A 14,841-nucleotide genomic window follows, 5' to 3' on the forward strand; every position below is an offset into this window, starting at 1 on the left:
TGCCAACTTTATAATAGTAAAAGTGTCTCAATGGAAACACTGACTGAAAGGAACATTCTACCTAAAGAGAATCAGTTCTCAGGCTAACTGGAACCGTCAAGCATAATATGATAAAGTATTGTTTTAGTTTATAAATGATTGCAAATGCATTGAAAAGCAGATATAGCAAGTTCACTGTTTTTGGATTTAGTAGTGATAGCGTTTTATACTTATATTGGCTTTTCTTCACATTTAATAGCACAATGTCTAGATATGATTAATCGGCGACTGTGTCATACTTTGCATAGTTGAGTCTCTTTAAACAGTCAAGGTAATTCATTCAAGTGTGAATTATGAGGAATTCAAAATCAAAGTTAAATATTATGCCAACAGAACCATATTAAGAAAATACAAGCATATTTCCAGTTCATTTTTCTGGCCTAAAATTTGAGATTCACTACGAATTCCTGAAGACTAACACTTTATCCAATAACTGAGTGTGCAGACAGATGCTAATGTTATTCTCAAAATGTTTTCTCAAAAAAATGTTACATTTCGCATAAAAGAAATAACAGTACAATGCATCAATTGAGATGTTGGATTTTAATTTCTGCACTTGACACAGGACTAGAACTTGTTGAAATTCGTCTGCTTTTCTTTTTACCCTTTCTTCAATCATCTTCTTATTCACACGCTTCTTGTTAAGAGATCCATTTACCGCTTTGCGGCTATAAGTCTATTCACATTTTATTTATATTCAACCTGACATGTCACCCATCTCAAAATGGCTAATTAATTCTCCAAGCTAATGGGAAGTTACTATTTTACTCTTATTGGCTTGTAATGAATTAACTCAAGTCAGCTACAGAGATAATGAAACAAACAAACGAACCAACACATAAATAAATAAATAAAATGTTCTGGTTGAACTCAGTAGTGCTGACACTACATATTGAAACAAATATAACTTTATTTGCTTTAAAAAGAGAAAAGGTGTCAATTACCCAGAGGTAACCTATTGAACAGTTTCCGTCGCATGTTTATTTTTATGTTCAAAGAAAATAAATCAAAAAGGAGAGTTAACATTAAAAAAACAAAGCGCCTGTGTGTGGAAAGTGCTCTGTCTCCACTGTCTCTGTGTACGGAACATTACATGTTTGCCTTGGTCACGTCACATTCATTACAAGGAGTATGGGATGAGCCATATTGCATACATGTATTAAAAAAAAAAAAAAAGCACTTATTTCTTTCTCTATCTTCAATCCGTCTTAGCACAAATTTCTTTTTTTGGAAAAAAAAATGTGCTATAATTATAAGCCCACCAAAGTAAAGCTGCACCAATATTGGTTTGTGTTACAGACTTACGCTGTACTTTTCCAACTGTCTTTATAAATTTGGAGCAGAACAATAAAATCACTCTGTTCACTAAGCTACATCACCACACTTCTGCTTCTTTACAAGACAAGCCGATAAACAATGTCACCAAATACCAATAGCTGCCTGATTACAGAACTCATTTTACCAGGGTGTGTACAGTGCCTTTTGGGTGTTGAGCACATCTGTAACACAAAAATAGTCCTTTACTTTCTATCAAGTGACATTTTTTTAGCACACATTACCAACTTATGACAGGCACTATCTTTGGTTACTTTCATTTGGGGTTTGGTGACATGTTCTTTTCGGATGCTTTGAAAAAATGCAGTGGTGTGGCAAGGAAACACTGAACAGCAATACACAAAATATGGATAACGTAAGTGTTTATGCCATGACATCACTGTGTGGAATGACTTTCTCTGCAAGTTGAAAGTTCGTGCTAAGAGTCTTGTTGAATCTGTGCGAAGGAAGGGAAAAATTGGGCAACACTGTGGGCAAGGAAATTATAATTTCCCTTCCTTGGCTTAGGAGCAGTTCCCAGATCTGCTTTAGTTCTGAAGAAGTAATCTTCATGATGCAGTGACGTTAAAGAACCCAGTTGCTGTCTGATTCAGACATATCTAAGAGTCTGCACCTCTTGCAAACTCCACGCTGGCACAGCTTTGAGGAATGAGTTCCTGCTGAGTAGTTAAGCAGGTCACATGAATGCTTCAAACGGACTGTGTAATACAAGACTCATTTGACCCTCCCACATCTGATTGGTGGGATGGGGTATTTTGAACTTTATTGCCATGCTCAAAAAAGCCACAAGCTTACTGTGGCTTCTCGATATCCACTGAGGATGAAATTGACTTGCCGATAGGTTGCCTCTGTCAGTATTGTTTGTAAACAGGAGACTTATAATCTGTAGAGTGTAAGGATGGCTTGATGCCACAGCTTTCTATAGAGTCAGAATTGCTACTGAGGGCATCAGACAGAGTGTAGTTGTTTTGATACTTGTGTCCAGGTTACTGTGCATATATCCCATTTTGTAGAAGTCCTATGGGAACATAGGTGCTAATCCAGTATTGCAGGTCATATTGTCTTTCCCTGGCAATCTCCTGTCATTGAATGTGTGCATATTAATTACTGCATCACTCTTTACGAGAACGGGTGGCTGAGGTTTGTGTTTGACTCGACGCTGGCAGGTGAGGGATAATCTGATCTCGTCAGCCATTGTGCTGCAAAATGATCTCTGGGAAAAGAAAGGAAAATCGTTAAGTTGACATGTCCGGTAACATTGTACTTAAAGATGTCTCCTGCATAAGATTTCTCATTGCAGCATTAATACTTTGTCTATACAATTTTTCAGATGTGTTAGCACGTTAGTGGAAAAATATATTTACTATACATTATATATATATATATATATATATATATATATATATATATATATATCATGTGATATTTTAAGAGTGGTATATAAAAACATTATAGTTTAGGTACAAGAAGATTATTACGATTTAGCATATAGTGGACAATATCTGGAAACATTTGACACCATAGCTAAAATAATTTTTGATTCAAAGAAATATTTATAGAAGCTTCAGTAAGCAATAAATAATTTCACAGTGTCGTTTTTATAGAAAAGCTACACAGGAATATGTAGCTACAAAGCCACAAAGATATGACAATGATAAAACAGTTCTTAAGCAGCATATAAAATAGTCTTATAACAACCATTTATTTCAGTTTGCATTGATGTATTATGTAGATTAACTGGTTAATTACTTCAATGCTGGATCAGTCACAATACATGCATTTAAACCGGAATATTCTCAATCCATCAATATTTTGAGTAAGTGAGGTAGTAGTGAATTCCTAAGCCATAAATGCAGAGGTAAGGCAGATTGCTACTAAATAAGTGGCATTACTAGCTAATAAAGTTTCTTTAAAGGGACTCACCAGTGCCAGGAAAACAATCTGCACTGCAGGCCCCTCTCCCTCCCTCCCTCCCACCCCCTATTCCAAGTTGCTGAAGGGGTTAAAACCCCTTTAGTGACTTACTTGTAACCAGCACCAATGTCCCTCGGCGCTGGTTCAGGGTCCGCCTACGCTCCTCCCCCGCCAATGTCATGCAACGGGGGAGACCTATTGCGCATGCTCGGCCGACGGCGGTTGGAGACCTAATGCGCGTGCGCGGCATTAGACCTCCCCATAGGGAAGCATTGAAAAATGCTTTCAATGCTTTCCTATGGGGATTTCAGCGACGCTGGAGGTCCTCACATAGCGTGAGGACGTCCAGCAACGCTATAGCACACAAATGTGTGCTATAACCTGGAAGTGCCCTCTCGTGGCTGTCTAATAGACAGCCACTAGAAGAGGAGTTAACCCTGCAAGGTAAATATTGCAGTTTATGAAAACTGCAATATTTACAGTTGCAGGGTTAAGGGTAGTGGGAGTTGGCACCCAGACCAGTCCAATGGGCAGAAGTGGTCTGGGTGCATGGGTGCAATAGCCCCTGACCCAATAAATAATTAATAGACCTTTATAAGCATTGAAAATGCATTCACAAAAATACTTTTTTATATAATTAAGTCTTTCTTAAAACCACTTTGTCACCTTCTGGGGTTCTTACATATTTAGCAAAGAACCCTGATGGTGAATTTGCCGCTGGCAGTGTGGTGTGCAATCTTCTTTGGTGGGATCCTCTTCTTCCGAGGATTGGTTGAGGGCTTGACAATACTTGACAGCGGTAGCTCCGCCTTTTTGTCAAGTTTTGTCAAGCATTGGGAAAATATACCAGTCCCTACTTTATCTTATGATATATTTTGACTGATTTGGTATTTCAGTCAAATTCTAAAATTAATGTGACTATTTGATAAAAAAAAATTGTATCTCTATTTATGAAGCACTAATTTTTACCAGGATGGGGGGCTGGCAGTGCCACTTTAATGTTTTTTTAGAGCTGTACAATCATCATTCAGAAAGAACAGTGATCCCCACTGACTTCACTAGAAACAGCTCACAACATTATTTGTAGTAAATTAAGCATATATTTTAATAGTTGAATTTATACATAATTGTATGTTAAAATAATTTGGACAATTCAAACATGTTGACATTTAATACAACCTCAAATATTACTCTGTGAATATTATCATGCTGTGACATGTGCTTAACAGATAATAAAACATGACTGGGTGCTCAATTAATGCTATAACATTTAAAGTTGTGTATTAAAGTAGTATTTACTTGGGTATGCTTCTGGAAAGTATAGCATATTTCATATTCAATTTGAATTGGTACCAATTTGCTAATGAACCACAAAACCAGCTCACTGACCTGCTCTCGCTCTGCTGTCTTACGAAGTTTATACACAAACTCTGCCACAGCTACAACTACAGAAAGGATGAGTCCAGCTGCCAGCACAATAAAGATACCACCCATGTTCTGGATCCCAAGTGCACTGGCCTCCCTATTCTTCTCCTCTGGACAGCCACTTGTTCTCCACCACCGATCTTTCATCTTATGGATTTCATCAGATTCAAGAAGTTGGAGAATAGCAATACTAATCCTGTCACGATACGGAGATCCTAGAAGAAGAAAAAAATAATTTTATGTGTGTTTATTTACCATCAGAATTGGCTGGATGAATAAATGCACAATTTATACCAGACCAGGCTTATAAATAAATTCATATGAGTGTTTTGAAGTACCAGTGAGATCTAAACTAGCTAGCTAGCTCCTGTTTTTTGGACTAATATCCAGATCCATATTCTTAAGGTTTGTTTTCAAAATGACACCTCATCAAATCTCATAGTTACGCCAATAAATACCCAAGTTTACGATCTCTCTGTCAGGGAAAGGAAAGGGAAGAAAAGGTCTTGTGAGCTTGATTATACAGCAATACAAGTAAACAGATCGCATATGTTATATCGATATTTGCTTAAACTATTATGATAACCCCTCTAATGTCAGTTAAAAAATAAACTAAAAGATCATGTTTTGTCAACATTCTATCAATAGAGTCTAACCTGTTTACTTGGTTTTGAATCGACTGCTGATAGATTTAAAAATTGTGGGCGGAGGGGAGAGGGGAGGGGGGGAGTGAGGGGGGGGGGGGGCTTGCCCCAAACTGTTGGTTTTTGCTGATTTAATATTTGTATGTACAAGTTATTTTTTTTATTTTTTTGCGATTCTTTCAAAGAATCTCTAAACAAAAATAACATTTGCTCTGTGGCTCCATAGCCAGACAACTGTATTAAAAAATTTTAATGTGATAAATGAAAATCACCCTCTTCACCTCTAAAAGAGCTAAGTGCAGTATAATGAATTCTGAAAGTGCAGTTATTCATTTATTTTAATTTAATTACGAGCATTGCAGTCAGAGCTATAACTGCTGCACACTTCATGTCCACACATATAGCCGAATTGAGTTTTCACAGCACTATTTTACAAAAACGTGTAAAATATAAATGTAAAAACTTTATTTACATTGCACATAATTTAAGCAAATATGTGTTAATACATCACTTAAAGGGAAACTCCAGTGCCAGGAAAACGATCCGTTTTCCAGGCACTGGAGGGTCCCTCTCCCTCCCACCCCCCAATCCCCGGTTACTGAAGGGGTGAAAACCCCTTTAGTCACTTACCTCAGGCAGCGACATGTCCCACGCCGCAGCCTGCTCCTCCCCCGCCGCTCCTCCTTCTTCCTCCATTGGCCGGTGGGCGAGACTGATCCCGCCCACCGGCCGAGGAGTCCCAATGCGCATGCGCGGCAATGCCGCGCATGCGCATTGGCGCACCCCATAGGAAAGCATTGAAAATGAATTTCAATGCTTCCCTATGGGGAATAGAGCGACGCTGGAGGTCCTCACACAGCGTGAGGACGTCCAGCGACGCTCTAGCACAGATAATCTGTGCTAGGGACCAGGAAGTTCCCTCTAGTGGCTGTCTAGTAGACAGCCACTAGGGGAGGACTTAACCCTGCAAGGTAATTATTGCAGTTTATAAAAAACTGCAATAATTACACTTGCAGGGTTAAGGGTAGTGGGAGTTGGCACCCAGACCACTCCAATGAGCAGAAGTGGCCTGGGTGCCTGGAGTGTCCCTTTAAGCCAACATACGCTTTCATGTTTAGTATACATCATTTCCTCCCATGGGAGGTAGATAATAGATATCATACATTGGAGATTGACATGTCTGGGTCCATTTAAATGTCTAATTTTAATCACAATCTAGCCTAGCTAGAATACCTTATAAATGTTATTGGTTTTGGCATATTAATGTCAACCTAGCATGGGTCAACCTGCCAAATACCGGTAGTAATAAATAGGAACAAGCCACATAGTATTTTGAGATTTATTTTCTGTATTACAGGAGTAGTAACACGGTTAATTTATACAAGTGTTAATTTCTATTGAGACCTACATTTTTTGTAAATTCTTTACATAAGAGAGGCAGACATGTAGAAACACGGTTTACAAATTAGATAGAATAAGCATCAGTCTAAGATTAGACGCATAGTATGTTAAATGAACTGTATATCATAAAGAAGAGAAACATAAAATATATGCTAACAATAAAATATATATGTGTTCCTCAGTTAAGTTTAGAATACTTTAGGTACAAAACGTATTACTTTTCCTTGCTGTGTTTTTTATGCAACAAATAATGCAAAAAGGTACAAAAAAACACAAGTCACATATAGAGCACTTCAGCAAACTGAAGTGATTTAGGGGTCTGAAGTGTCCCTTTAAGAAAAGGGCTTTTCATGATTGTACATGTCTAAAATAAAATATTTTTCTCTTTAATCATTCACTGATTTGTGTGATCTTAATAATGATTTAACAGAATGATATAGTAACTACAGATACTCTGCTGTATATAATATGACATCTATTGTGGCTTTATGGAATAGCTCTTATAGCAAAAGTATAACTCCCAATATTTTACATAGCCAAAAATGTGCAGTATGGTTAAAGGGGTGTGTAAATGGGGTGAGACTGCTAAGAATATTTGTATGGGCTTTGTTAATGAGTAAACTATTTAAAATGGCTCTGTCAATTTATATATTTTCAAAAATCCTGGAAAGATGCAGCCGGGGCAGCTGAGGTATGAAGCGTGAGAGTACAGCACAGAGGTCTCTGGAGAATCCTACAAGACCAACTCTCGCTATAGAAAATGCCTCTTTTTTTATAGCCAATGCTAGTGAAGTCTGTGGGACATGACACTGCAGTACGGCAGAAGCTTCACCTTTTTGTTAAGGTTTGTAAATTTCAAGCATGTAGATATGACAAAGCAATCCCTGCTGTGTATTACTGTATCTTTTAATTGTGTTGGAATTTAAAAGAAATTCCATCAACATCAAAATAATTATTTCATAAAAATGTTATCTTAATGAAATGGTTAGTAATGATTTTGCCATTACTGTCATACCCAGCAGTCATTCTTTCATTATAGAAATATTGTTGATGGGCATAGTGTATATTCAGGATAATTTCTAAGTAGAGGCAGTATGGCTATTACAGCACCAAAAGGGTTAATTTGTCTGGGCTAAGCTAGATGATTAAACATCTATTGGCACAGTAGGGAAGGGTTATAGATTGTCTTGCTATGCCAGAAATCCCTCTGCCCTGCTGTGAAAGTTTGCAAATTACACATATATTTATTCTCCCCCAGACTGGCTGGCTACCCACATTTTGGCTAGAAAACCTTGGACCCTTTTGATATACTAATTGACCATTAGCATTCAGGAGACAATTGTCTACCAAGGGTTATAACCAAAAACCAATAAATAATAAATCAGAGTTTAATATTTGTGCCTCCTGGTATACATATTTAACCCCTTAAGGACTGAGCCAAATGTACACGTTGTGAACAAAACAAAACGTAAACAAAACCTGGCATTTGCGCTATATGTCTGTCCACCCGTAATTCACCACTTTAATATTAAATTCACCCCCCCTTGTTACATATCATTTTATTCAGGGGAAACAGGGGTTTCATTTAATATCAAATATTTAGCTATGAATCATCATTTAATATGAAAAAAATGGGAGAAAATAAGAAATGTTGTTATTTTATTTAGTTCTACATGACATTTTAACTGTCAATGTCATAATACTGTTTGCTTTTACTGCAATAAAATACACATATTTGTATTCAGCAAAGTCTCACGTGTAAAACAGTACCCCCTATGTACAGGTTTTATGGTGTTTTGGGAAGTTACAGGGTCAAATATAGCACGTTACATTTGAAATTGAAATTCGCCAGATTGGTTACGTTGCCTTTGAGACTGTATAGTAGCCCAGGAATTGAATTTACACCCATAATGGCATACCATTTGCAATAGTAGACAACCCAAGGTATTGCAAATGGGGTATGTCCAGTCTTTTTTAGTAGCCATTTGGTCACAAACACTGGCCAAAGTTAGCGTTAGTATTTGTTTGTGTGTGTAAAATGCAAAAACCGCCAATTTTGGCCAGTGTTTGTGACTAAGTGGCTACTAAAAAAGACTGGACATACCCCATTTGCAATACCTTGGGTTGTCTACTATTGCAAATGGTATGCCATCATAGGGGTAATTTTCATTCTTGGGCTACCATAGGGTCACAAAGGCAACGTAAGCAATCTGGCAAATTTTAATGTGAAAAAAATGAAACACAAGCCTTATATTTGACACTGTAACTTTTGAAAACACCATAAAACCTGTACATGAGGGGTACTGTTGTACTTGGGAGACTTCGCTGAACACAAATATTTGTGTTTCAAAACAGTAAAAAGTATCACAGCAATAATATCGTCCGTGTAAGTGCTGTTTGTGCGTGAAAAATGCAAAAAACGTAAATTTTACTGGCGATATCATCGTTGTAATACATTTTACTGTTTTAAAACACTAATATTTGTGTTCAGCGAAGTCTCCCGAGTAAAACAGTACCCCCCATGTACAGGTTTTATGATGTCTTGGAAAGTTATAGGGTTAAATATAGTGCTAGCAAATTAAATCCCCTTTCGGCATGGGTTGTCAGGCAGGTCCCGCTAATTGCAATTAATTAAGATACCTAATTATGTAAAAATATTACATAAATATATGTGTAGAATTAATATATGTATATGTATACATATGTGTATATATATATATATATATATATATATATATATTTATTTATTTTTTATATATATTTTTATTTATATATAGGTATATATATAGTGATATATACGTATATATTTATGTATATAGATATATATATATTATTTCGTTCTACTTGTATTTTGATATAAATATATATATATATATTAATATCACAATACAGTTAGAACGAAATAACACACATCTATATATTTTTTAATTAGTTATTAGTTATTTTTTTATGTATTTACATATTTATTTTTTATATTATATATAAATATATATATAACAAAAAATTATATATATATATATTTAATCAGTCTACGTGTAATTTGATATTAATATATATATATAATTATATATATATATATTAATAGTAAAATACACCTAGACAGTGTATGAGTGTGTGTGTATATGTGTGTATATATATACTTAGATCAAATATTATATTATTTTTTTTACACTGATTTAATTTTATTTTATTTGAATTCAGCCAGCAGGGGGACTACCTGTCATTACAGGCAGTCCCCCTGCTGGCAATGCCTGAGCCAGCTAACCCGGCCATGTGATTGTGAGGTCCTCGCAAGGACCTCACTCTCACATGGCCGGGGAGGCTGCTGGAGGGTGGACGTGCCGCGGGGGATCGCCGGCGACCGGGTAAGTAAGGAAAAACCGGAGGGCGTACTATTACGCCCGGCGGCGTTTAGAGCCGCTTAAAATAGGGCGTAATAGTACGCCCTCCGGTCTTAAAGGGTTAAAACAGTGAAAGCATACCCTACAAAGGTTAAACAAACATGACTAGTGTTACTTAAAGCGACGCTGTAGTCACCAGAACATCTACAACTTAATGTATTTGCTCTGGTGTCTATAGTATGTCCCTACAGGCTTTTAATGTAAACATTGCCTTTTCAGTGTTCACATTACAGCCTAGGAACACCTCTAGTAGCAATCACTCAGTTGGCCATTGGATGTTTCCTGTGTCAGTGCAGCAAGTGCAAACAGAAACATGTAAGCACAGCTCCCCTGAAATTCGGGCCACAGCAACTAATTGCAAAGCCATTCCCTGCCCGAAGTAGGTACTCTGTACCATAAGTTGGAAGGAACACTCCATGGCTCCATGACGGTCCCCCTTGCAAATGGGAGAGGAGACATTAGGCATTCTAGCCCTCACTTTTATACCTATAAGTAGAAACGTGATCCAGAAAGCACTAATAGACCATGGCCCACTCTGGGGCATCCATATGCTTTGGACTTACTTTTGCAGGCACAACCCACCCAAACTATACTCAGCAACATTAGCTGATAAGCTACCATGCATATTCACAAACAAAATGAAAGGGAGTCTCAATCCAAAGACTGGTCCTTTACTCTCAATAGGAAATACTCTGACTTTTAATTTTAGATGGTCTGCTCAATTATTAGCAAATAACTATTGCCTGCATGTATGCCACTAATGAAAACCAAATTGATTTTCTAATTAAATACTTTATACATGGTAATTTCAACTCCAGTAGTGAACCCCTCTTGGCACACCTACGGGCCATGCTCACCAGCAAGGCATACTTTCAACCTTGGACACCAATTCCGGAAGCTGCTAATCCCCCATGGGTTACACAACACATGGAGGGACTACAACACCCAGGGGAGGCATTACACTTTTCATTCCATGTACAACAAACTATACTTGTGTATTGATATGTGTCTACTGGTCGCTCCCACCTTTCAATCCCTAATGTAGTTGACAAGCGGGCAAATCACATGGTCTGACCATGCTTCCACATTGACCTACTTCACAAGCCACTTCCTGGCTAGGGGTCAAGGACTTTGGAGACTTAACAACTCCCTTTTAAAAAACCCTACTATTATGACAGCCACATATGCTAAATGTAAATTTTATTTCTGACCCCCCCCATCCCAAATCACCCTTAATCCCCTTTTTTCACATCTAGTCTCACCTGAACATTGTCTCTGACAATGCTAGGCAAGCCTTAGAAACATAGAAAATATTAAAGCCCACAACATCCCTAGCGTACTGCTCACAAAGTAGCCTTTGATCAGTTAAACTGAAAATATATGTCCTACACTCTGAAAAATTCTGTCTTCCCTCCAGAGTACCTAAGAGCAGTATTGAGCTTATACTTGACACCCTCAGCTTGAGTCCTGATATCAAGCATCCTTTCTGACCCATTCAAATGGTCTGCAGCTTTAACTTCCAGAAACCCAACTAAACTCGACAGACAGATGATCTCCCTTTTTTGCAAATGACATTATTCTCACTCTCTCCTCCCGGAGTCCTTCGATCCTGGGCTTACTGCCCCTCTTGTGAAACTATTGCCATGTATCCTTCTATAAAACTAGGGCTAGTAAAACACAAGGGTTGCTGTTTTGCATACCCAACAATTCCTTATCCCGCCTATCCTACCTACTGTTTCTCGCCTACTTTGAGGTTAAACTTTCAGCATTCACAGTATTCATCAAATCAGAAAATCACACAAATCGAATTTCCTCTTAAGTCTCACTTAGAGAAATGGGAGCACTTAGAAATCTCCTATCACAGAGGTGGCTTCTGCAGGGTACAGCAGGCTATTAACGGACCATTATATAAGACATTCTAAAGTAAACAGACTTTGCAATAAAGGATTAAACATTAGATCTCTCTTTACAGGAAGTTTTTTGGAAGGCTGTGTAAGTCACATGCAGGGAGATGTGACAAGAGCTGTTGAGCAGTGAGACTGCAGGAGCATGATCTCTATACACAAAAACTGCTTGATTAAGCTAAAATTGTTTTGATGACTGTAGTGTCACTATACTTTTTTGCTTTTAAAAAGCCATTACGCCAAGGTAGCATATGCTATAACAAAATCTTTTCTTACTGAAAATATAAAAAAGCTGACATATTTTAAGCAAGGGATGCATAGCTAGAATGCAAACATATCATAACAGCAATTGTGTGTATAGATTGCTTTGCAGACACTTCAAAATTCAAATTACATAAATTAAACAATGTTTATTTCTTACTTATTTGTTAATACTTTTAAAAAAATATCTGAAAAATATTATGTTTTAGACACCATCCAGTGTCCTTTATCTTACAGATTTTTCACACAGAGTCTGAAATGTTTGTATGAAAGCATAAATGCATTTTTTTTTTATCATATACAGTAGATGTGACAAAATAGTTAAATAAAAATGGTAAAATACCATGTTTATAGGTATTTGCTAGGAAGCTGAAGGCATTACTAACAGTACAGCTTATGAAAAATAGCAACAGAATGTAAAAATAATGTCTGCATTTGAGCAATATGCCCACATCCAGTAAATACAGTTAAGCTATATATTTCTAAAATTAAAATATCCAAAGTGCTGTAACAATCTTCATCAGTCTCTGGAATGTTATTGTAATGCTGTGAAACTATACAGTCCATTCACTACTCCTAACGATGGGAATAACATGAGTCGTTAATACTCCATGTACTTTTTGAAAGCAGCATATTTACAAGCATTATATCAGTGACTAGTGGCTTCTAGTAGGGAAATTAATTTCTGTACAGTCTGATAATCATAACTAATGTAAAAATGGGGTGAGTAATGCTTTATGGGCTAGATTTCTAACTGCAAAATACCTGACAATGAAAAATGTGTACTTAATGTGTTTATCGAAGTTGCTAATCATAACTCTACAGTTTCCCTTCTCTCCTGATTGATAGCTGCCTAGAAAAGCTGTTCAAAGCAACTGAACAAGATGTCAAGATTTTGAAGAATTTGTGAAAAATCTGCACTTTCATTGAGTTTATACTGTTAAACAGAGTATGGTACCTGGCTGGGTTAGAGGTAAAATAAATGGGCTTCATGTGGGTCGAGTCCTATAGGTAATTGAGTGGGATTTGTAGGTCAAAGAGTGGAAATCAATTACAGAGGAGACGACCCACCTTTCTAAACCTTCATCAGCTGCCACTAGTTTGTAAAGTTTCACATCATTATTTGAAAATGCCTATTTGCATACCCTCGAATTGCACATGAAATGACCACCACTATTTGAAAGATATATATCCCATCAACACAAAATATTCCTATATCTCTCTTCTTTGGAATAGAGCACAAATTAAACTGCTAACATGCACAAGCAGGACAATACAATGGAATGCTCTTGCACATGACTGCAAACATTTTAGCACTCAACACATCTAGAATTGGCTGGCCTGTGTGCTGTTACGTTCCCTTTAGAAGACATTCCAAACATCCCAGTTTTCTGGTTTCTAATGTTAAAAGTTACAGAGCCCTGTTTGAGTTGTAATATATATATATACCGTATATACTATTACTACATTACTACATTACACTACATTTTGTGCTGAAAAACCCCAACTCGACTTATACTCGAGTCAGTGTCTGTATTATGGCAATTTACATTGCCATAATACAGACTGGGGGCTGGCAGCGAGCGCTTACCTCTCCTGCAGCTCCTGTCAGCTCCCTTCTCCTCCGCGCCGGTCCGTTCAGCACCTCGGTCAGCTCCCAGTGTAAGTCTTGCGAGAGCCGCGGGGTCATAGTGCGGCTCTCGCAAGACTTACAGTGTGAGCTGACAGAGGAGCTGCACGGACCGGCGTGGAGGAGGAGGGAGCTGACAGGAGCTGCAGGAGAGGTAAGTAACCGCTCTGCCAGCCCCCTCCCCCCCACTGAACTGCCAATGCCACTGGACCACCAGGGAAGGAGAGCCCCCATCCCTGCCATGTATCAAGCAGGGAGGGGGGACGAAAAAAATAAAAATAAAAAAATAATAATACAAAATAATTATAATTAAATTAAAAAAAATATAAAAAATAATAATAATAAAAAGTTATTAAAATAATTTAAAAAAAATAATAAAATTGCCCACCCCCCACCAAGGCTCAGCTACACACACACACACACACTGCACTCATACACACACACTGCACTCATATACACACACTGCATTCATACACACACTGCATTCATACACACACACTGCATTCATACACACACACTGCACTCATACACACACACACTGCATTCATACACACACTGCATTCATACACAAACTGCATTCATACACACACTGCACTCATACACACACTGCACTCATATACACACACTGCACTCAAATACACACAAACTGCATGTCTACATACACACACATCACTCATACACACACTGCACTCATATACACACACACTGCATTCATACATACACACACATCACTCATACACACACTGCACTCATATACACACACACTGCATTCATACATACACACACATCACTCATACACACACTGCACTCATATACACACACACTGCATTCATACACACACTGCACTCATACACACACACTGCACTCATACACACACTGCACTCATA

General features: G+C 37.6%; 1 protein-coding gene across 1 annotated transcript in view; it reads right to left on the reverse strand.

Moving 5' to 3' along the window:
• Positions 1–931: 931 nt before the first annotated feature.
• The window catches only part of GRIK3 (glutamate ionotropic receptor kainate type subunit 3), a 506,016-nt gene continuing 492,106 nt past the window's right edge, over positions 932–14,841 (reverse strand). Inside the window, exons 15-16 of the mRNA XM_063454917.1 lie at positions 4,678–4,928; positions 932–2,587 (exon numbers count right to left, since the gene is read on the reverse strand). Coding sequence (XP_063310987.1) covers positions 2,393–2,587; positions 4,678–4,928 — 446 coding nt within the window. The 3' untranslated portion in view covers positions 932–2,392. The remainder of the gene's footprint in view (positions 2,588–4,677; positions 4,929–14,841) is intronic.

This window comes from Pelobates fuscus, chromosome 1 (genome assembly GCF_036172605.1).
Source record: "Pelobates fuscus isolate aPelFus1 chromosome 1, aPelFus1.pri, whole genome shotgun sequence".
Lineage (NCBI taxonomy): Eukaryota > Metazoa > Chordata > Amphibia > Anura > Pelobatidae > Pelobates > Pelobates fuscus.